Source organism: Tamandua tetradactyla, chromosome 1 (genome assembly GCF_023851605.1).
Source record: "Tamandua tetradactyla isolate mTamTet1 chromosome 1, mTamTet1.pri, whole genome shotgun sequence".
NCBI lineage: Eukaryota > Metazoa > Chordata > Mammalia > Pilosa > Myrmecophagidae > Tamandua > Tamandua tetradactyla.
In genome coordinates this window covers 109656490-109679313 of record NC_135327.1, presented here as the reverse complement: position 1 = coordinate 109679313, position 22824 = coordinate 109656490, and the positions used below count along the sequence as shown (strand labels likewise).

The window sequence follows — 22824 nt, the reverse complement described above, 5'->3', positions numbered from 1 at the left end:
TTATGAGTTAATGAAATTAGAAAAGTAAATTCCATAGTCTACAATTCTGAAATCCACACTCCAGTACATTTATTATTATACTAATGTACCATTGCCTCAATTTTAGATGTTAGCTAAGCTGGCAGCATTTTCTCTTTTTTTTTAAACAAATTTTCAGTTTCATTTGACCTCACTTATGAGTATTACAGGCAACCTGGCATAATACATGAATCTAATTGATAACAAACGTACAACTCAGTGATATGGATGAAAAATTCAAACCCCATATCAGAAAAAGGAAGAAAAAACAGATATCAATAGAAAAGAAAATGTCTTACTTGGTTAAGAATGTCTTGTTTCTGTGCACGCAGGGAAAGAAAGAACATGTGTTAATGTAAGATAATTTATAGTCATTATCTCATACCTCTGATAATTTAATTAAAAGTTCACATTTACAAATTGATTTTAAAACATGCACTAGATTAATGCTTCTCAAAATGTGAATCCAGAGTATTAACTAGAAAATCAATAGAAATGCAAATTTTTTAGATTAACCTCAGTACCTCTGAATCAGACACTGACAGGTGTATAGGTTGGGGGGGGGGGCGGTGCTGGCAGCAATTTGTGTTATATCAAGTCCTCCAGGTGATTCTGATGCATACTAAAATTTGAGACCTACTGCCTAGATCAGCCTATCAACCTTTGACTATAATAAGCAAATAGTTCTAAGTGACACATGATAAATATAACGAATAACATACACAGTATGCTTGAAACATTCCATAGGTAATTAGGAAAATATAATGGCATATGTAAAGTTATAATTAGGTTATGAAAATTTATTCCCTACTCCTGATGATTCTTCTTCCTATTTGGTGTAATATCTGTCCATCACTATATTTCTATACATCTGTCATTACTTAATTTCTTCTGTCTCTTAAGATGTCATTGGATCTATTTAGATTCAAGATGAAAACCCAGGATAAAATTATATGTATGTAAAGTCAAAGTGATTTTTTTCCTATATCATCAAATGCTATAATTTTGATTAGAACATTTATATCTGGCTGTGTTTTATTGTGAAACGTCTCACTAAGACTGGATCCCTACTGTAAAAGAGCTGTTATCACGTTCATGGATTAGATGGAAACTAATAGAAATCCTGTACCTTGTTAGGCATGGATCAGTAATAATTTTGTGTAGCGGGATATGAAACACTTGTTACACAACCAATGCCATCCAGTGTATTTAAACTATTTTCTCCCTCCCCTTATTCTTCTTTTCTCCCAAGGCTTTCCCTCTCAATCTAGAGCTTAGTCAATGAAGTGGAGAGGAAAAAGTACTGACCTTAAAGTGTGATTTAAGACAAACAGACTTAATTGTTGTTATTGTCAAAAATTTAACTGGTTAATCTTGGGAAACTCATTTTACTTTTCTGCAGATGAGTTTCTTCATCTAAAACTTTGTAATGTTATTAGTTTCAGGAATTACAAGGCTTTTTAAAGATTTTTATTCTTAGAGAATCTTTAAGGCCTTTTTTACAAACATTTGTATTTTATGAATCTGTTACTAATTTCATCAAAGAATGCTTAACAAATTAACTTTAAAAGAAAAGAATGAAAACTAAAAGATTCATCCACACATTACTTTTTAAAATAGCCCTAACCACGTCACATCTGCACTGGACTCAGATTTTTATACGTAGCCCTTTAAAAATTCAGTAATTCAAGTGCATTATAAGCAAAAAATTAAGGCATCTGCCATTTAAGCAGCTATACTTTGTTGAAAGAGAAGCAATTTAAGAGATATTTAGATTGTTCTCTCTTTGCAAATACTTATTACATGATTAGTGCAAGCTGTGTTTATCTCAGAAAATAAGGAATTAATTATTCATTTTAAAGGCATGCTAGACACTTTTCTAATCTTCCTTGTATCATTAAACATCAATAAACAGTTATCTACTCAAAGAAACTTTAGGCTCAACTTGACCAGTCAAAAGGCGTGATAACTTCAAATGACTTCATATGAATTATTTCACAATGTCAGAACAACCTTGGGTAAAATGGATGTCATATATTGACAAGAACTTCATGGCCTTAAAGATTTCATTTTCAACATCAGAAATTCTTATATCCTGTTAACTTTTATAAAATGCATGTAAGTTTTAAAACAGTAATATAAACTGAAATTTTCTTCCCAAGATGAAATTGCTAGCAGTTTTAAGATAAGAGTGTGGTTTCATTCTCAAATAAGTATTCCTTTGGGATGTAGTTTTTTGTTTTCCAACTGCTCATTATTTTAGTAATGCATTTCAACTGAAAATCTGTGCATTTATGAGGAGGTATTACTTTATTGAAAAGACTGACATCATATGTGTCTAACAATGAATCTAGTAAATTACCTCAATAAATTCAACATACAGTGTCTGATTGCCTTCATGAAATGTATAATATCAGTAGGAATGAGTCTTAAGAATAGATTAAATGAGAAATCACTAAAGCAAAAAGGTTACTTTGCAAACAAGTTCATGTTTCAAATGTATTTGTAGCCAGTAGCTAGCTTTAGGGAGAAGAAAAACAAGTTTTATCTCTATGTACACGTTCAATAGCATGCACATTTTCAAATATGGTTGCAAGGTTAATATTGATGAAGGTTTTGGACTTTAAAGCAATTCAATAAAGGCATAATTTTCACTTTTGCCTCTGATTTCTTGAACTTTGATATGGTAGGTTCTACACGTTTTTCTGCCAACATTTTTTCCTCTCATTCTAAAGCATTTGGGAAAATAAACTATGAGAAAAAAAGTAGACCATATATATAGTTTTTTTTCCTCATACAAAAAAATGGAGATGACTTCCAATTGCCTTAGTCTCCCCCTATACTGTATAGGCACTAAATATTAATTTCATTTTTAGAAAGGAAAATAAATATTAGTAAGGTTAAAAAGTTTTTAAAAGAATAGTAAATATATTAGGAATCAAAGTGAAAGATAAAATATAAGAAAAATAGCTGGCTATGAGAAATACTGAAAGAAAGTATAGAACAATATGAAATTTATGATATTAGAATTTAGAGACTGGAGTATGATAAACAAAATATAGGTTCAATAAATCTCAAAGGGGTACATTATTAAAGAATAACCAAGAACAGTTCTTGGAAACATGCAAATGCAAAACAACAACGATAAACACCAAATCACATTCAGTCAGGAAAAGTATCTACTGTAGGTGGGTAAATAAATTAGGCAAAAAGGTCTTTGTAAAGGTCGATTTGTTTTAACTCCTATTACTCTAAATATCATCTGGGTAAAGCTGCAAATGAACTGGAAGTAATGGTGATCATACACTTAAAATGTAACATATCTCAGTCAAGATCAAATGAGAGGTTACTTAGCAAATATTTAGGAAGGGAAAGGCATTCATTCATGAAGCATGCTGTCCAAAAGCAAACAGCAGGTCATGTGAAGTTTTTATAAGGAAAGAACTTCAGGGATTCAAAATCTTAATATGTATTCTGTTAATTAATATGTTAAGCACAAATTTGAGGGAAGAAAATCCTCTCTTTTTCCCCAAATTGGCTCTTTAATTTGATAGAGCAGTTACATCTCATCACAGAATCTACCATTGGTCATGGAAATAATTCCCTCAAAGGAGCAACTCTCTATCCCAAACTCTTACCTATTTTGGGTTAAACTTTGTAGGTCATAGAGTGAGACTCAGGACCCCTTCTGCCTCCCTCTCCAATTTCATTTCCTCTCTTCTAGGAAAAGAACTACCACTATTCTGTAGTGGCCTTTTCTATTTCAAGCATACAACATAGACACGTTATTTTCGTTACCAAAATATTTTTGGTTGAAAAATGTACTAAAGATATCTTCCAGAATACCAGTTCTTTAAGAACTTCATTTTGTTTATGTTATGGTAGATGTTTGTGTGTCCAAGTCGATTTATCTATCTGTCTGTCTGTCTATCTATCCACCCATCCACTCATCCATCTACCCGTCTATCCATCCAATATATATATAGCCCATATATAAAGCATATAAATTTATCCCATGCAAATATATATGAAACTGATATAAAGAAAAAAGGAGTTTACCCCTTCAGGATTATACTTTGCAAGTACACCATTACCATGGAATTCTTCAAGAACATCCTTTAATTTCTTCGTAGAATCTATGGGAAATAAAAAACACAGAAATTGTTTATTTATACATATTGTGGCTATGTAGTACTATCCAGAAACAAAGAACTCTTAAAATATAATCACCAACAGAAGCCCAATTTTAAAATCTGCCTATATAAATTATTTCACCATTTTTCAAAGGCTATGTAATTGTAGATGGCAATCACAGAGGATAAAAAAAGAAAAAAATTTATGCTTGGCACAAGGACATTGACCAAAGATGGAGCCACCAACTATACATTGTATAAATTAATGAGTGAATTAATTAATACATTATGTGATTTATTACCTTATTTTTGCACTATGACATGTACATAAATGAAGTAAGTCTAGTTTACATGGTAAATAAGACTGCAGTGATTCTTTACTGAACTTTATAATTCACAGAAAATGCATGTTTTATATATAACTGCATTAACTAATAAAACCTTGCCAGATAAATAAGAAAATATAAAATTATAGCTAAAACTAAATAGTGGGTTCATTCAAAGTAGAAATGTAAATTTTAGTATCTTACAAATATTTTTAGGGAGGAATTTTAAATCTAAAAAAAGCTCAATAGCAAATCTTATTTTAATTAATAAACAATAAAACTTTCAGGATGTTATCAAAATTATTTTAAATTAATTTTTCAAAAGCACTACAATTTATAGTTCCTTCTTAATATTATCCTCAGTTAAATAAGGGAAATAATGAAAAATGTCAAGAAATAACTACTGTAAATATTATATTTAAAATAATTTAATATATATGCATGTGCTGCCTTAGTAATCAAAATATAATTTGACTAAGTACTCCCACAATTATAACAGATTTAAGTAAGAGGAAATCAAAGCTAGCAGATATTGATATAAATTAAATATTCAACTATGTTTGAATAACAATGACCAAACAAGCTTTAAATAAAATATAAGAAGCAAGCAGAAGGCAATGGCTTCCAAACATTTGAATCTACTCCATTCTGACTTCCTCCAAAACTCAGTAATATTATATTTCATTTGTATTTCTGTCCCACCCTAACTTTGCTAACAAATTTTTATCTCCATGAACCTGGAATATAGGAATTTTCAGTAAATGTTAAATGAATTAAAGTGTATTTTCTTTCATCTTTGTGACAATTACATGAAAAACAGCATAGTATCCTTGGTAATCATAGGGAAGAGCAGGGTTCATTCTGGCTTTGTCTCTGTGTCACTTGTGATAAGTCACTTAAAAATCTTTAGTCTTTGTTTTTCAAATCCATTACAATGAACAGGTTAGCTATATAGTACTTAAGTCTCTACAAGTTCCCAAATGTTCTGTGCATTTCCCTAGAAAATCCATGACCTGAAAAGAAATGTGAATTGAATCCCAATTCTCCTAATCAAATCTTTGCCAGCATATCAAGCTTACTTCAAGTGGCTATTCTTGAAATTACCTTTTAAACTTGTTTTCATTAGCATTTTTACTTTAATGATACTGAATTTCTTTCAGTGAGTGTATTGGTTATTTGTATTCTATGAATTGCCTAATCAAAAATCATTATATATTTGGAATAAATATGGTGTACTCCTTAATAAATAAGTAAAGTCTTACGCCAATTTTAATTTCTGTCCTTGCCCTAACAACAAATGATTTTTCAGTCATTGGCTCAAATAGAATAATCTATTCACATTTTATGATGTTTTTTTTCTTTAAAATCATTGATATGCACCTTTTTCTGCCCACTATTAATCAATACACTCCAGGAATGCATCATCTTTGCCCCCCTTACAGTTCCTAGCAGCTTTATATTTTAGATGCTCAATAAATATTTACTAAATGCACATACTGACTATGTGTCTGTTTCTGATATATCAGATTGCATATGCAATATATTTTTACATAATTTTCTAGGAAAATTAGATTACATTTACAATGTTCTGAAATAAAAATTAAATTAATAGGTGCATTTGGCAATGTTTAGAAAATTGAAGAGTCAAACTAATGTGCTTGAAAAGGACATGAAATGCTACATGAAAAAGGAAACACTATTAGTTTACTACACATTTCTTCAGGTGTTCTGCTGGTTTGAAAGGATTATGTGCCCTAGAAAAGCCATGTTTTAATGCTAATTCATCTGTGGATGTACTGTACAGCATTTTATGTTGGAAACTTGATTAGATTATCTCCACAGGTTTTGACTCTGCCCATTCCACACGGGTCTTGACTGCTTTACTGGAATCCTTTAAAAGAGGAAGCATTTTGGAGAAAGCTTCAGAAGGATGAGATTTCAAGAGAGCAGAGCCATGACAGGGTGGCAAGAATGATGAGGGCCAGAGCCCATGCAACCAGAAACCTTTGGAGATAATGAAGGAAAACGCCCCTGGGAGAGCTTCACAAAACAATAAACTTGGAGAGAAAGCTAGCAGATGTCACCATGTTTGCCACGTGCTTTACCAGTTGAGAGAGAAACCCTGAACCTCATTGACCCTCTTTTATTGTCTAGCATAACATAGATACAAAGCAAAGAAATAAAAAAGCAATAGTTTTCAAAGCACTCTTCAACAAGTAGTTACAGGACAGATCCTAGAGTTTGTCATGGGTAAGCAAGCAATCGTCCCATATTTTTCCTTTTAGCTGCTCCACAATATAGGAGGCAAGAGGGTTTAAATATTTTTTATCATCACAATTGCCTTTTTTTTCCTTTTTTTGTGAAAAATAACATATATATAAAAAAGTTATGAATTTCAAAGCACAGCACCACAATTAGTTCTAGAACATATTTCAGAGTTTGTCATGGGTTATAAATCCACAATTTTAGGTTTTACTTCTAGCTGTTCTGAAATACTGGAGACTGAAAGATATATAAATTTAATGATTCAGTATTCATATTCATTTGTTAAATCCTATCTTCTCTGTATAACTCCACCATCACCTTGATTTTTCCATAGCTCTCTTTAGGGGTGTTAGGCTATGGCAGTTCTAAATTTTTCACATTGGAAAGGCCTGTCACAAATATGGGGTAGGAGGATGGAACTATCTGATGTTCTGGAGAGGCTGGGTTAGGGACCAGGGACCCATCTAGAGGTTGTAGGTTTTTGGAAAGTTATTCTAGTTATTCTAGCATGGAACCCTTGTGGAATCTTACATATTGCCCTAGGTGCTCTTTAGGGTTAGCTGGAATTGTTTGGTGGGAGGTTGGCAGGTTATGATATGTAACCGGTTACATAGGTAACCAGCTTGTGTAAGAGCAACCTCTAGAGTAGCCTCTCAACTCTATTTGAACTCTCTTTGCCACTGATACTTTATTAGTTACAATTCTTATCCCTATTTTGGTCAGGATGGATTACTGATCCCATGTTGTGCTGGTTTAAAAGGATGTATGTCCCCTAGAAAAGCCATGTTTTAATCTAAATCCCATTTCATAAAGACAGAATAATCCCTATTCAATACTGTATATTTGAAACTGTAATCAGATCACCTCCCTGGAGATGTGATTTAATCAATAGTGGTTGTTAAGCTGGATTAGGTGACGACATGTCTCCACCCATTTGGGTGGTCTTGAAAAGTTTCTGGAGTCCTATAAAAGAGGAAGCATTTTGAAAAACAAAAGTGATTCAGAGGCAGCAGAGCAATATGACATAGCCACGAGAAGCAGAATCCACCAACCAGTGACTTTTGGAGATGAAGAAGGAAAATGTCTCCCAGGGAGCTTCATGAAACAGGATGCCAGGAGAAGAAGCTAGCAGATGATGCTGTGTTTGCCATGTGCCCTTCCAGATGAGAGAGAAACTCTGACTGTGTTCACCATGTGCCTTCTCACTTGAGAGAGAAACCCTGAACTTCATCAGCCTTCTTGAACCAAGGTATCTTTCCCTGGATGCCTTAGATTGGACATTTCTATAGACTTGCTTTAATGGGGACATTTTCTCGGCCTTAGAACTGTAAACTAGCAACTTATTAGATTTTAAAAGCCATTCCATTTCTGGTATATTCCATTCTGGCAGCTAGCAAACTACAACACACGGTACCAGATCTGGATTCATCCCTGGGAGTCATCTCCCATGCTGCCAGGGAGGCTTTCACCCCTGGATGTCATGTCCCATGTAGCAGGGGAGGACAATGATTTCACTTTCAGAGCTGGGCTTAGAGAGAGTGAGGCCACATCTGAGCAACAAAAGACGTCCTCCAAAAGTAACTCTAAGGCATGCCTATAGTTAGCCTAAGCTTCTCCACTACCTACATACACATCATAAGAGTAAGCCTCATGATTGAGGACATGGCCTATTGATTTGGGTGTCTGTAAAGTTTGACACAGTATCAGGGGATTCCCTTATGGTAAGATTTAATAGTTCCATAGTCTTTCATCCATCCCTCAAGGGACCTTGCCAATACTTTTTGATTATCTGCGTAATATACTCTAGGATGTATCCAGGCATTACAATAATCTATACAGGATTAATGGACCTCTTTCTTATTCTGTGCTCCCTGTGTTTCAATTGTTCAAATGAGCTATACAAATAGGTTGAATTAGATTATGCACTACAGAAAATTTCAGTTCCAGACCAAACAAAACTTTCTTCCATTGGTCTCAAAGAGTACATGTGGTTCTAAAATTTAAACACTGTCTTCCTTACTCCTATTTCTGAACTACTTTAACCCCAACCTGTTTCGCTTCATTCTTATCTTTAAGTATCAGGTTATATATATAAAACAACCTTTCAAAATCCAGACATAATAAAAACCACTCTGGACTTAATGAGTCTGCTCTAAAAGCTTACGGTCTAGGCCCCTGTTTTCTTATAAGCATTTTCTAAAGATGAACCATACCATTCTTCTTCTTTTGCTTCTGGTTTATTTTGTCTCACCAAATGTCCCACAGTTTCATTCACATTGTTGTATGCCTCATGATTTTGTTCCTTTGCAGCAGCACAACCTTCCTTCATAAGTATATACCATCATTTGCCAATCTACTTCTCCATCAGTGCATCCTTCAGCCACCTGCATTCATTGGGCATCATGTATAGGACCCAAAGTCCAAAGTCCATCAACATTCTCAATTTTAGATAATTTTACTGTTCCCCAGTAGAAAGAAAACCAATAAACATACCCTTGCCAAATAGGAAATCTAAACCTCCTCTTAACTCTTGTCCCTCACCCCATTATTTACTTCTGCTGTTGTTGCGGTAGTGCTGATGGTTTGCTTTAGAATGTAGCTCATAGCATGTGAGAGCAGTTTTCCCCCATACCCTGGACTTAAATGCTCTTGGTACAAGAATCATATCTTTGAAGTAATTCTTGCAAGAACTAATTCATATTTCCAGTGGCAATCAGTGGGACATGTAGATCTATACAACCCCTTTCAAACTTGTTCATCTTCAATATGGTAATATTACTTATATACCCACTAGAGAACCACCTTCACTATTTATTCCCTTACATTGGGGTTCAACCTCATTAGCTAATGGTTCACCCATCTGTAATTCCATGTAGCTCTAAGTCCCCTATATTTTGCAATATAAGCCTCTGGTTATACATTTATGCTGGTCATAAAAGTAGAATCATACACAGTATCTATCCTTTTGGGTCTGGCTAATTTCACTTAGCATAATGTCCTCAAGCCTCATCCATCTTGTCATGTGCTTCAGGATGTCATTTTGTCTTACTGCTGCATAATATTCCATTGTATGTATATACCACATTTTGTTGATCCACTCATCTGTTGATGGGCATTTGATTTGTTTTCATATTGTGGCAAATGTGAATAATGCTGCTTATGAACTATGGTGTGCAAATGTCTGTTTGTGTCATTGCTTTCAGCTCTTCTGGGTATATACCAAGTGGTGCTATTGCTGGGTCATAGGGCTAGTCAATATTTAGTTTCCTAAGGAACCACCAAACAGTCTTCCATAGTGGCTATACCATTATATCTTCCCATCAGCAGTGTATAAGATCCAGTTTCTCCACATCCTCTAAACATTTATAGTTTCCTGTTTGTTTAAGAGTAGCCATTTTTATAGGTGTGAGTTGGTATCTCATTGCAGTTTTGATCTGCATTTCCCTTATAGCCAGTGAAAATGAACATCTCTTTATATGCTTTTGAGCCATCTGTATTTGTGCCTCAGAAAAATGCCTATTCATATCTTTAGCCCATTTTATAATTGGGTTGTTCTTTTGTTGTTGAGTTGTACAATTTCTTTGTATATATAGGAAATCAAACCTTTGTCCAATATGTGATTTCCAATATTTTCTCCCACTGAGTTGGCTGCCTCTTCAACTTTTTGACAAAGTCTTTCGAGGGGCAGAAGCATTTGATTTTGAGGAGTTCCCATTTATCTATCTTTTTTCTTTGTTGTTTGTGCTTTGGGTGTAAAGTTTAGGAAGCTACCTCCTATTACTAGGTATGAAAATGAACATGGCTCCCTACATTTTCTTCTAGAAGCTTTATGGTGCTAGTTCTTATATTTAGGTGTTTGATCCACTTTGAGTAATTTTTGTGTAGGGTGTAAGATGGGGGTCCTCTTTCATTCTTTTGGCTATTGATATCCAGTTCTTCCATGCCCAAATATTGAAAAGACTATTTTGTTCCAGTTCAGAGGATTTGGGGGCCTTGGCAAAAATCAGTTAAGTATAGTTTTGGTGGTCTATTTCTGCATTCTCTATTCGATCCCATTGGTCAATACTTCTGTCTTTGTGCCAGTACCATGCTGCTTTGACCACTGAGGCTTTATAATAGGTTTTAAAGTCAGGAAGTATTAATCTTCCCACTTTGCTCTTCTTTTTTTAGGACGCTTTTAGCTATTCGGGGTCTCTCTTCCAGATGAATTTGGTAATTAGCATTTCCAAATCTTCAAAGTAAGCTGTTGGAATATTGATTGGTACTGTGTTGAATGTGTAGATCAATTTGGGGAGAACTGACATCTTAACTATATTTAGCCTTCACATCCATAAGCAGGGAATATCTTTCCATCTATTTAGATCTCTTTTGATTTCTTTTAGCAATATTATGTAGTTTTCTGTGGGCAAGTCCTTTATATCCCTAGTTAAGTTCATTCCTAACTATCTGATTCTTTTAGTTGCTATTTTGAATGCAATTTTTTTTCCTTAAATGACCCCTCAGCTTAGTCATTGTTTGTGTATAGAAATGCTACTGATTTATACACATTAATTTTATATCTTGCATCACTGCTGAATGTATTTATTAGCTCAAGTAACTTTGCTGTAGATTTCTCAGGATCTTCCAAGTATAGTATCAAATCATCTACAAATAATGAGAATTTTACTTCATCCTTTCCAATTTGGATGCCTTTTATTGTTTTGTCCTGCCTGATTACTCTAGCTAGAACTTCTAGCACAATGTTGAATAATAGTGGTGACAGTGGGCATCCTTGTCTTGTTCCTGATCTTAGGGGGAAGACTTTCCATCTCTCTCCATTGAGTATGATGCTGGCTATCGGATTTTCATATATTCCCTTTATCATATTGAGGTAGTTACCTTTTATCCCTATCTTTTGGAGTTTTTTTTTTTTTTAATCAGAAAAGGATGCTGAATTTTGTTGAATGCTTTTTCAGCATCAATCAAGATGATTGTGTGATTTTTCCCTTTTCATTTGTTAATGTGCTGTATTGCATTAATTGATTTTCTTGTGTTGAACCATCCTTGCATTCCTGGTATAAACCCATTTTGGTCATGGTATACAATTCTTTTAATGTGTTGTTGGATTCAATTTGCTAATATTTTATTGAGAATTTCTGCATCTATGTCCATTGGAGAGCTTGGACTGTAGCTTTCCTTTTTTATGGCATCTTTACTCAGTTTTGGTATTAAAATGATTTTTTTAGCTGCATAAAATGAGGTCATTTTTCCATTTGGAAAAAAATGAGCAGGATTGGTGTTAGTTCTTTTTGGAATGTTTGATAAAATTCCCATGTGAATCCATTTGGCTCTGGACTTTTCTTTGAGGGAAGATTTTTGATGATTAATTGAATCTCTTTACTTGTGATTAGTTTGTTGAGATCATCTATTTCTTCCTGAGTCACTGTAGCTTCTTTGTGTGTCTCCAGGAATTTGTCCATTTTATCTAGGTTGTCTAGTTTGTTGGAATATAGTTGTCCATAGTATCCTCTTATGATTTCTTTTATTTCTTCAGGCTTTGTGGTAAATCACCCCTTTTCTTTTCTGATCTTGTTTATTTGCACCCTCTCTCTTTTTATCTTTTATCCTGCTAGTGGCCCATCTATTTTACTGATTTTCTTGAAGAACCAACTTTTTGGTTGATTTTTTCTATTGTTCTTTTGTTCCCCCATTCATTTATCTCTGCTTTAACCTTTATTTTTCTTCTTCTATTTGCTTTGGGGTTACTTTGCTGTTCTTTCTCAAGTTTCTCCAGGTGTGCTGTTAAGTCCTCAATTTTTGCTCTTTATTGTTTTTTAATATAAGCATCTAGGGCAATAAATTTCCATCTTAGCAGAGCCTCTGTCACATCCCATAAGTTCTGATAAATTGTATTCTCATCCTCAGTCATCTCCAGATAGCTACTGATTTCTCTAGCAATTTCTTCTTTGACCCACTGGTTGTTTAAGAGTATGTTATTTAATATCCATATATTTGTGAATGTTCTCTTTCTTTGGTGGTTATTGAGATCCAGATTCATTCCAATGTGATGAGAGAAAGTGTTTTGAATAATTTCAGTGTTTTTAAATTTATAAAGACCTGTTTTGTGCCCCAGCGTATGATCTATCCTGGGAATATTCCATGAGCACTAGAGAAGAATGCATATCCTTGTGAATTCAGGTGTAACGACCTATATATGTCACTGACTGATTAATATGTGTCTTGGGGAAGGCCTACTTGGATTTATTCTGTTTGGAGTTTGTTGGGCTTCTTTGACTTGTATATTTATGTCCTTTTTGAGGGTTGGGAAGTTTTCCCCCATTATATCCTCAACTACTCTTCCTAGCCCATTACTCCTCTCTTCTCTTTCTGGGACACCAATGGTTCTTATATTTGTATGCTTTGTTTGGTCTATCATTTCCCTGAGATCCAATTCAAGTTTTTTCATCCTTGTTGCCATTTGCTGTTTTGCACTTTCAAAGTCAGTTATCCTGTCCTCTATATAGAAAAATAGCTATTTATTCTTTCAAATTCCTCTTTATGCTCTTCTACTGTCTTCTTGATCTCCTTCATGTTACTTGTTATCCCTCTTATTTTATTAAGTAGAGTTGTATGAGCATCTTTGATTAGTTGTTCCAATGTCTGTGTCTCTTCTAGTGTTTTAATTTGGTTGTTAGGCAGGGCTATATCTTTCTGCATTGTGATAAACTTAGTGATCTGCTGTCTTCATGGCATGTACATAACTTGATTGATTCACATTGGGGGGTGATTTCTTTCAGTAGTCTAAAGCCTCGTGTTTGCAGGATAGTTGTACAGCAAGAAGCAGGTACGAGGTGGGGCACTCACAGCAGGTATAAGTGCAGGTTGGGGATGTTATACTGATGATTGTTGTGGTAGTTAGATTCAGTTGCCAACTCGGCCAGGTGAAGGCACCTAGTTCTATTGCTGTGTCCATGAGCCAATGGTACATGATCCTCATTTATTGCTGATTACATCTGCAGTTGGTTAGGAGGTGTGCCTGCTGCAATGAATGATGTTTGACTTAATTGGCTGGTGCTTAAATGAGAGAACTCAATGTAGCACAGCCCAAGCAGCTCAGATTACCTCATCTCAGCACTTGCAGCTCAGCTCAGGCCTTTGGAGATGCAGAAAGAAATCACCCTGGGGAAAGTTGTTGGAACCCAGAGACCTGGAGAGAAGGCCCGCAGAGATCACCCGGTGCCTCCCCACGTAAGAAAGAACTTCAGTTGGAAGTTAGCTGCTTTTCCTCTGAAGAACTAATGAAATAAATCCCCTTTTATTAAAAGCCAATCCGTCTCCAGTGTGTTGCATTCTGGCAGCTAGCAAACTAGAACACTTGTGAAAATGGGCACCCAGCAGCCAGGGAGGATATATCTGTGTGGGTGCACCAATCTGGGGGGCATAACCCTGGTGTGTGCTGGTCTAAGGCACTGGACCCTTTGTGCGCATGCATAGAGCAGTGGCAGCAGGTCAGCATTATGCCTTTGTGGATTGGGGGCAGATGTGACTCAGCTCTGCAGGTCAGCACTTTCTCAGTGCTGGGAAATGTGGCTGTGGGCCATGTGCATGTGCAGTTCTAGAACTGCTGTATACTGAGGCTCCCAGAGCTGAATGATGTGACTGGGGGCCTGAGTGCATGCGTGCATCTAGAGTGCCATAAACTGATACACAGAGCTGGGGGGGGGGGGGAGCAGGGTAAGGCTGTGAGATACTATGGGCAGGGAGGCAGGGGAGGCCTGGGTGGGAGTTAGTGCCCGCAGCCTTTATGTGCTGTCAACAGCCTGCAGGGAACAGGGAGAGGGAGACAGCGCTCAGGAAGGGTGCAAGAGAGGTGGGTTGGGCTGCATTTGGGGTGTGTGAGGAAGTTACATGCACTGGGGGCTTGTGGGGTGGCAGTGCCTGGAGTGTGGGGAATGGGAGTGGATGATAGGGTTCAGATGCATAGGGTGTGGGGTGAGTCGTAGGTAATGGGGCTGTGCTGGTGAGGGAAGTGTGCTCAAGGAACACAGCCTGGCTTAATTCCTAGTCCCCTGCTCTGTCCGTGCACTTCTGCAGGCTCTGCACCTCCACACCAGGATGCAGCCTTCCTTCTGCCTCTCAGTTCCTTGGCCTCTGCAACCAGGGCTGCCTCATGTGGTGCAGAAGGCTCTCCCAGGTCAGCCACACTCCCGAACCACTGCTCAGTTGCCCCCCTGTCCTTTTTCTAACTTTTCCATGGAGCAGGGCTAATCTTGAGCTACTCTATTCAGTCAGCTTCCTGGAAGTCCCCTCATCAGCTTCTGGAACCAAGGTATCTTTCCCTGATGCCTTAGATTGGACAATTTTATAGACTTGCTTTAATTGGGACATTTTCTCGGCCTTAGAACTGTAAACCAGCAACTTATTAAATTCCCGTTTTTAAAAAGCCATTCTGTTTCTGGTATATTGCATTTGGCAGTTATCAAGCCAGAAGGTGTCTATTACATCTCGAATGAGCTTTCTTTGTGATTTCACTCCCTTTTTGCCTCTTCACTCTAAACTCAATACACACTTGACAAATTAATCTTGGAGGCTCCATGGAGTAATGAAAAGACTTAGAGTTGGATAGATCTGGATTTGAATTTTGGCTATACTATTCTTGGCTGAATGCCCCAGGGCCCATTTTTAACCTCTCTGAAGCTCAATTTTCTAATATTTAAGATAGGATTAATGATATGGATCTTGTAATATTATACATAGCATACTGTATGGAAAAAATAAATTTCTGTTCCTTTGTTCCATACTGAACGTGACTTTAAACATATCATCATCCTTTAACAGTTTCCTATATCTTCTGGTTGAAATAGAAATTCCTCATCTTGGTAGCATAGATGGGTTAAGAAATGACCCAAAGTTACCAAAGCATAGTTATTTTCTATGCTTTCCATTATTCGTAATTCAAAATACAATCAGTCCTTTTTTAGATCCTTCCCTTTATTTATGGCATTCTTTTTTGCCCAGAATTCACATCAGTAAAGTTCAGCCATAATGTAGGTCACATTTTATCTGCCACCTTGTTCACAAAACCTCTCAGGACCTGTTTATCAACAGCAAGCAGCAAATTACTCTCCTTGGAATGCCCCTATAATAACTATCTTACAATTTATGCCCAATTTATACACTGGATAAAATTAACACTATTAATTATAGCTTGCATATGTAGAGAGTTTTGCAAAATATTTTATTTCATTTGAAACTCACAATAACCTTACAACTTTATCAAACTTCCTCTCCACTTAACACATGAAGTTAACAATGTGGAATGAAATTAACTAAGTTTAAGACAACTGTCACCTATTAAAAATCACACAGCTAAAAAGTGGTGAAACAGTGACTGAAACTTTTCGATATGACCCAAATCTGGTTTCTCTACTGTTGGAAAAAGCTGATGTAGTTTTCCATTTCAGCCAAGGTACACAGTTTGTAGTCTACCCAACCTTTACTTATTTAGAACAGGGAACTTTCCTAACTATTTCTCTAGTACACAGAAATATCTGACATCCTTATACCTTATACATGAATTAAAAGAAAAAGATCTTATCTTCCATATATGAGAAATATAGTTTATTGTATTTTTTCATCTTTTCTAAGAAAAGTTAACCTTCATGATTATTTAATCTAAATCCTATATTCCATGGAATTATGAGGGAGAACAAAATAAAAATCACAGAAAATCTGCATTATTTCTTTAAAACTAAAAATGGTTATATTGATATTTTCTAATTTAAAGTGTTTTATTGTATTTCATCTTTTTTGTTCTGCATTATGTTACCATTTTAAAATGGGATTAGAATAAATATATTTATGTGTATATATATGCATGTGTGTGTGTTGTTTTTTCTAGAACTTCAGATTATATGCAAATTTGAATATATTGATCATTTAACCACAGACATGTGTTTTAAAGAATAAACATACAATTGTTTATGTACATTTTATAGGCAAAGTATAGGGAAAAAATTGAATTATGAAACAGAGGCAGAAATTTAAAAGTTCTGCAAATAGCACTTTACAGTCCTTTTCAAATTCCCATTATGCATCATGTTAAAACTTTTTTTGTTTGTTCCAACCTAAATGTATTTTAAAGGTCAAGACCAACTGCTTTACCAACTAAATGGTAGTCAGAGCCACTGCGAGAAGACTATTACATATTCCACTATTGCCACAAAGACCACGCTCCTTATAAAATGCATTTGTTATTTTTGATAAACAACAGTTTTTTAAAAGACTGAGTGTGTGTTCATAAACTCCCCCCTTATTTTCCAAAGTAGATAGTGTATGGGTTCTGTGTTTCAGTGAGGACCTCAGTTTTCCAGTAGAAAAAAAAAGCAGCTCATAAAATGTTGAGAGAGGCTGATGGTGCTCTCGAACTTAATTAAATGGAATTACAGAAAAGCCATTATTTGGTTCTGTCATCTCAGTTTTTTCAAGTGTTCCATTCAAAATCTATACTTCCTCACACAGCCTTTTCTGTTTATCACAAAGGATATTTCTTGCCACTATCTTTGTAGTAGCAATTTAAACTTTGCAGTAGATAGAATTGTGACTTCAGTCGATAAAAAGAAGAAACTTCCAATTTAAACACTGAGATATCTTTAATGCAAATACAATATATAAGCAATGAAGACAACATTCAGTTTGATAAGTAAAATTTCCCTTAGCTGCAGTATTTCAAATTACTGAAATAGCTTTAACTGTCTAACCCAAACATTTTCGTGTCTAGGCCAGTGGTACTTAAATCTGGATCCATACAAGGGTATGGATAGCTTTTAAAATATATTGAGGGTGGGCAACAGTGGCTCAGTGGCAGAAATCTCACCTGCCATGCCAGAGACCCAGGTTAGATACCCAGAGCCTGACCATGCCAAAAAAAAAAAAAAAAAAAAAAAAGTGTATTGGTACCTGGGCCCAAAACACAGTGTGATATGGATTGAATTGGCTGGGGTGGAGCCCAACATGGGGATATTTAAGAAACTCTTCATATGATTCTTATAAATCCTTTGATCCTTAAAGAGATGCACAAAAAAAAAGTGTGCTACCCAATGAGAGTTCATCAGCAGGTTTTTCCTGCTACATTTTCTTCCATATGAATATATATTTTGCTCAGGGAGCTTCTCTTAGGAAAAACAAAATTAGAACCTTAAAAAATATTAGTATTAGGTGGGTCATGGTAGCTTAGCAGGCAGAGTTCTTGCTGCCATGCCAGAGACCTGGGTTTGATTTCCCATGCCTGTCCATGCAAAAAAAATAATAATAGCATTTTGGAAATCCAGAAGATGCAAAACTTGATACCAGTATCAATACAATTCTCCAGGTGACAGAAAGGAAATTAAATTGTAGTCAGCACTTTGGGCATTATACATGATGCCTGATGAATGTAGGTGGCTGAAGGATACATCGACTGAGAAGTAGACTGGCGAGCAATGGTATATACTTATGAATGAATGTTGTGCCACTACAAAAAGGAACGAAGTTGTGAGGCATGCAATGATGTGAATGAACATGTGGGATGTTTGGTGAGGCAAAATAATCCAGAAAAGAAAGAACCATTATGGTATGGTTTCCTTTAGAAAATGCTTATAAGAAAACACAGGGGCCTAGATTGTAGGCTCTTACAAGTAGACACATTTAGTCCAGAGTGATAATTATTATTTCTGGATTTTGAGAGGCTGTTTTATAGATAGATGATAGACAGATAGATAGATAGATAGATATAGATATAAATATTCATAGATATAAACATACAAATATAGATAACCTAATATTTAGAGATTAGAATGAAGCTGGTCAGGTTGGGGTTAAAATCCTGTCTGTATAGCTCATTTGAACAACTGAAACACAAGGAGCCCAGAATAAGAAACACGACCTTTAATCCTGTATAGCTCAATGTATGCCTGGATACATCCTAGAGTATATTAAGCAGATAATCAAAAAGCATTGGCAAAGTCCCTTGAAGGATGAGGGAAAAAATATGGAACTTTTAAACTTCACCATCAGGGAATTCCTTAATACCGCGTCATACTGTAGGGAGACCCAAATCAATAGGCATTCTAACTTACTAGCTGCCAGAATACAATATACCAGAAATGTAATGACTTTTAAAAAGGGAAGTTTAATAAGTTGACAGTTTGCAGTTCTGAGGCCAAGAAAATGTCCCCATTAAAGCAAGTCTATAGAAATGTCCAATCTAAGGCATCCAGAGAAAGATATCTTGGTTCAAGAAGGCCGATGAAGTTCAGGGTTTCTCTCTCATGTGAGAAGGCACATGGCAAACACAGTCAGTGTTTCCCTCTCAGCTGGAAAGGCACATGGTGAACACAGGGTTCCTCTCTCATCTGGAAGGGCACATGGCGAACATGGCGTCATTGGCTAGCTTCTTCTCCTGACTTCCTGTTTCATGAAGCACCCTGGGAGGCAATTTCTTTTTTCATCTCCAAATGTCTCTGGCTGGTGGACTCTGCTTCCCATGGCTGTGTTGTTCTGCTCTCTCAAAATCTCCCTTATTCTCCAAAATGTTTCCTCTTTTATAGGACTCCAGAAACTAATCAAGACCCACCCAAATGGGTGGAGACATGTCATCACCTAATCCAATTTAACAACCACTCTTGATAAAATCACATCTCCAGGGAGATGATCTGATTACAATTTCAAACATACAGTACTGAATAAGGATTATTCTGCCTTTACAAAGTGAGGTTTTGATTAAAACATGGCTTTTCTAGGGTACACACATCCTTTCAAACCAGCACATTTCACCCTCTGGACCCTAAAAAAGACATATTTTTCCCATATACGAAATGCATTAATTTCATAACAATATCAGAAATCCTTAAACCATTTCAGTAGCAATACAAATGAAATACAAAGTTAGAAACAGTACAAACTCCTATCAAAGTTAGTTACAGGCATGGTCTGTTCTAAGGCAAAATTATCCTCTGTTTCTGGATGTATAAAAACTCATAACAAGTTATTTGCTGCCAACCTACAAAGGAGGAACAGTTATAGGATACATATACCCATTTCCATAGGGAGGAAGGAACAAAGGGGTCACCAGATCTATGTAGTTTTGAAAACCCGCAGGGCAAAGTCCATTAGATTTCAAAGTCTGAGAGTCATTTATCTTCCGGGGCTTCTGAAAGTGGCAGCCCCACCCCTTCCGAATGCCTATGCAGAGGCCTGCCTCGCTCCAAACGCAACCTTGGGGGACACTGGGGAGACCACTTTTCTCTTGGCTCCACCCTCTCCAAGCATCAGGGCTGCACCCTGGTTCTGTGCCATCTCCAGGGCACACACTCATCCTCTCCATGTGATGGCAGCCAGGCTCTCCCCAAACCCCAAGGGATGTGCTTCACCCTCTCCAAGGCCTGAGGCGGCATGAGTCTTCCACTGCAATAAGTCGGAAGCCCATCTTCTGCCTTTGGGGCAGACTCACCCTCTCCACGGGCTTGAGTGGGTCTGCTCCCCTGGCCTGAGGCTTCTTGACTTCAGACCTCAGGCTCCATGGTTTTGCCTCTGAGGTTATTTTTCCTCCAATGTGTCCCTTCTCTGAACCCCCCAGTCCAGATTGGCAGTGGCTCTGTTTATACAGGTCTCACAGCACTCTCGTTGGCTTTATATGCAGTAGCCTTGGATCACGCCCATCAGACATAAGGAGTTTCCACAAATCCTTCCTGGATAACTCCATGTCTTATCCTGGCTTTCTTTGAGATGGCTGACTGGTTCCACATCTGGTCAAATCCTCACATGGAGCACTATTTTCTGCGGTCTCCCTTCCTGGAGGCCCAAAATTTTCCAGAACTTCAATTTCTGGTTTCTTTGTATCTAAGAGTTTATTTCTCAGCTTATCTCTTTCCTGTCGCATTTCACTATAATCTGTGAGGAGTAACCAGGCTGCACTTTCGACATTTAATTTGGAGATCTCTTCTGCTAAATATCCAGGTTCATGGCTTTTAAAATCTGCCTTCCAGCCAAAGCTACTAGTCAATTTTGCCAGATTATCTTCTATTTTAAAACAAGGCTCGCCTTCCTTCCAGTCTGTAATGACACATGCCTCGTTTCTGTCTAGACCCTGGTCAGAGGCATCTTTAGAGTTCACACTTCTACCAAGAGTCTCTTCAAAGCATTCTAAGCCTTCTCTATCAAGCTTCTCACAACTCCTCCAGAATCTTCCCCTTAACAATTAAAAAGCTGTTCCAACGTGTATGCTATTTGCAAACCATATCAGCACCCCACACCTCAGGTACCAAAATCTGTTCTAGTTTGTTAGCTGCTGGAATGCAATATACCAGAAATGCAATGACTTTTAAAAAGGGAAGTTTAACAAGTTACTAGTTTACAGTTCTAAGACTGAGAAAATGTCCCCATTAAAGTAAGTCTATAGAAATGTCCAATCAAAGGCATCCATCCAGGGAAAGATACCTTGGTTCAAGAAGGCCGATGAAGTTCAGGGTTTCTTTCTCAAGTGTGAAGGCACATGGCAAACACAGTCAGTGTTTCTCTCTCATCTGGAAAGGCACATGGTGAACACGGTCAGAGTTCCTCTCTGATCTGGAAGGGCACATGGCGAACATGGTGTCATTGGCTAGCTTCTTCTCCTGGCTTCCTGTTTCATGAAGCTCCCTGGGAGGCAATTTCTTTCTTCATCTCCAAAGGTCTCTGGCTGGTGGACTCTGCTTCCCGTGGCTGTGTTGTTCTGCTCTCTCAGAATCTCTCTCATTCTCCAAAATGTTTCCTCTTTTATAGCACTTCAGAAACTAATCAAGACCCACCCAAATGGGTGGAGATATGTCATCACCTAATCCAGCTTAACAACCATTCATGATTAAATCACATTTCCAGGGAGATGATCTGATTACAGTTTCAAACATACAGTATTGAATAGGGATTATTCTGCCTTTACAAAGTGGGATTTTGACTGAAACATGGCTTCTCTAGGGTACATACATCCTTTCAAACCAGCACAATAGGCCGAGCATTTGAGCTTGAAGTTTACTCTTGTGAAGCTAATGTAGGTAGTAGAGAAACTCAGCATATCTATAAGTATGCCTAAAAGTTACTTCTGGAGGACCTCTTTTGTTGCTCAGATGTGGCCTGACACTCTCTAAGCCCAACTCTGAAAGTGAAATCTTTGCCCTCCCCCTTATATGGGATATGACAACCAGGGGTAAAAGTCTCCTTGGCGGCATGGGAGATGACTCCCAGGGATAAGTCCAACCCTGGTCCCATGGGATCAACAATTTCATCCTGACCAAAAAGGGGAAAAGAAGTATAACCAATAAATTATCAGTGGCTGAGAGAGTTCAAATAGAGTCGAGAGGCTACTCAGGAGGTTGCTTTTACGCAAGCTTCAGTTAGACATTGCTACCCATCATAACCTGCCAAACCCCAACCAAAACCATTCCAGCCAATTCTAAAGAACACCTAGGGCAATATATAAGATTCTACAAGGATTCCACACACTAGAGTAACTTTCCAGAAACCTACAACCTCCAGATCCCCCTAGACCAGATGAGTCCTGAAACCTAGAGGGCCCAGCCTCTCCAGAACATCAGATAGTTCCATCTCCTTACCCCATATTATAGGCAGACCCTTCCAACATGAAAACATTAGAATGGTCATAGTCCAAACACCCATAAAGAGAGGGATAGAATGATCAAAGATGACGGTGGAGTTATACAGAGAAGACAGAATTTAACAAGTGAATATGATTGCTGAACCATTAAACTGATTATCTCCTTTAGCTTCCAGTATCTTAGAGCATCTATAAGTAAAAACTTAAAATTGTGGAATTATAACATATGTCAAACTCTGAAATATGTTCTACAACAAACTGTGATGCTGTACTTTGAAATTTATTGTTTTTTGCATATATGTTATTTTTCACACAAAAAAAGTCAATTGCAATGATAAAAAAATATATATGCCTTCAAGCCTCCTATATTCTGGAGCAGCTAGAGAGAAAAATCTGAAAGGACGGGATGGTAACCCATGATCAACTCTCGGATCTGTCCTGTTAACTACTTGTTGAAAAGTGCTTTGAAAACTAA

At 36.8% G+C, this 22824-nt stretch overlaps 1 protein-coding gene across 10 annotated transcripts in view; it reads right to left on the bottom strand.

The window, feature by feature from the left end:
- Window positions 1–22824, bottom strand: part of DGKB (diacylglycerol kinase beta) — an 802099-nt gene that overhangs the window by 552167 nt on the left and 227108 nt on the right. For 7 of the 10 annotated variants that reach the window (XM_077122452.1, XM_077122491.1, XM_077122470.1 and 4 more), the window contains one exon: window positions 4078–4154. In XM_077122452.1, coding sequence (XP_076978567.1) covers window positions 4078–4154 — 77 coding nt within the window. Of the gene's footprint in view, window positions 1–317; window positions 452–4077; window positions 4155–22824 lie in introns of those variants that run through there. The other 3 variants (XM_077122515.1, XM_077122505.1, XM_077122495.1) reach the window with 2 other exon arrangements.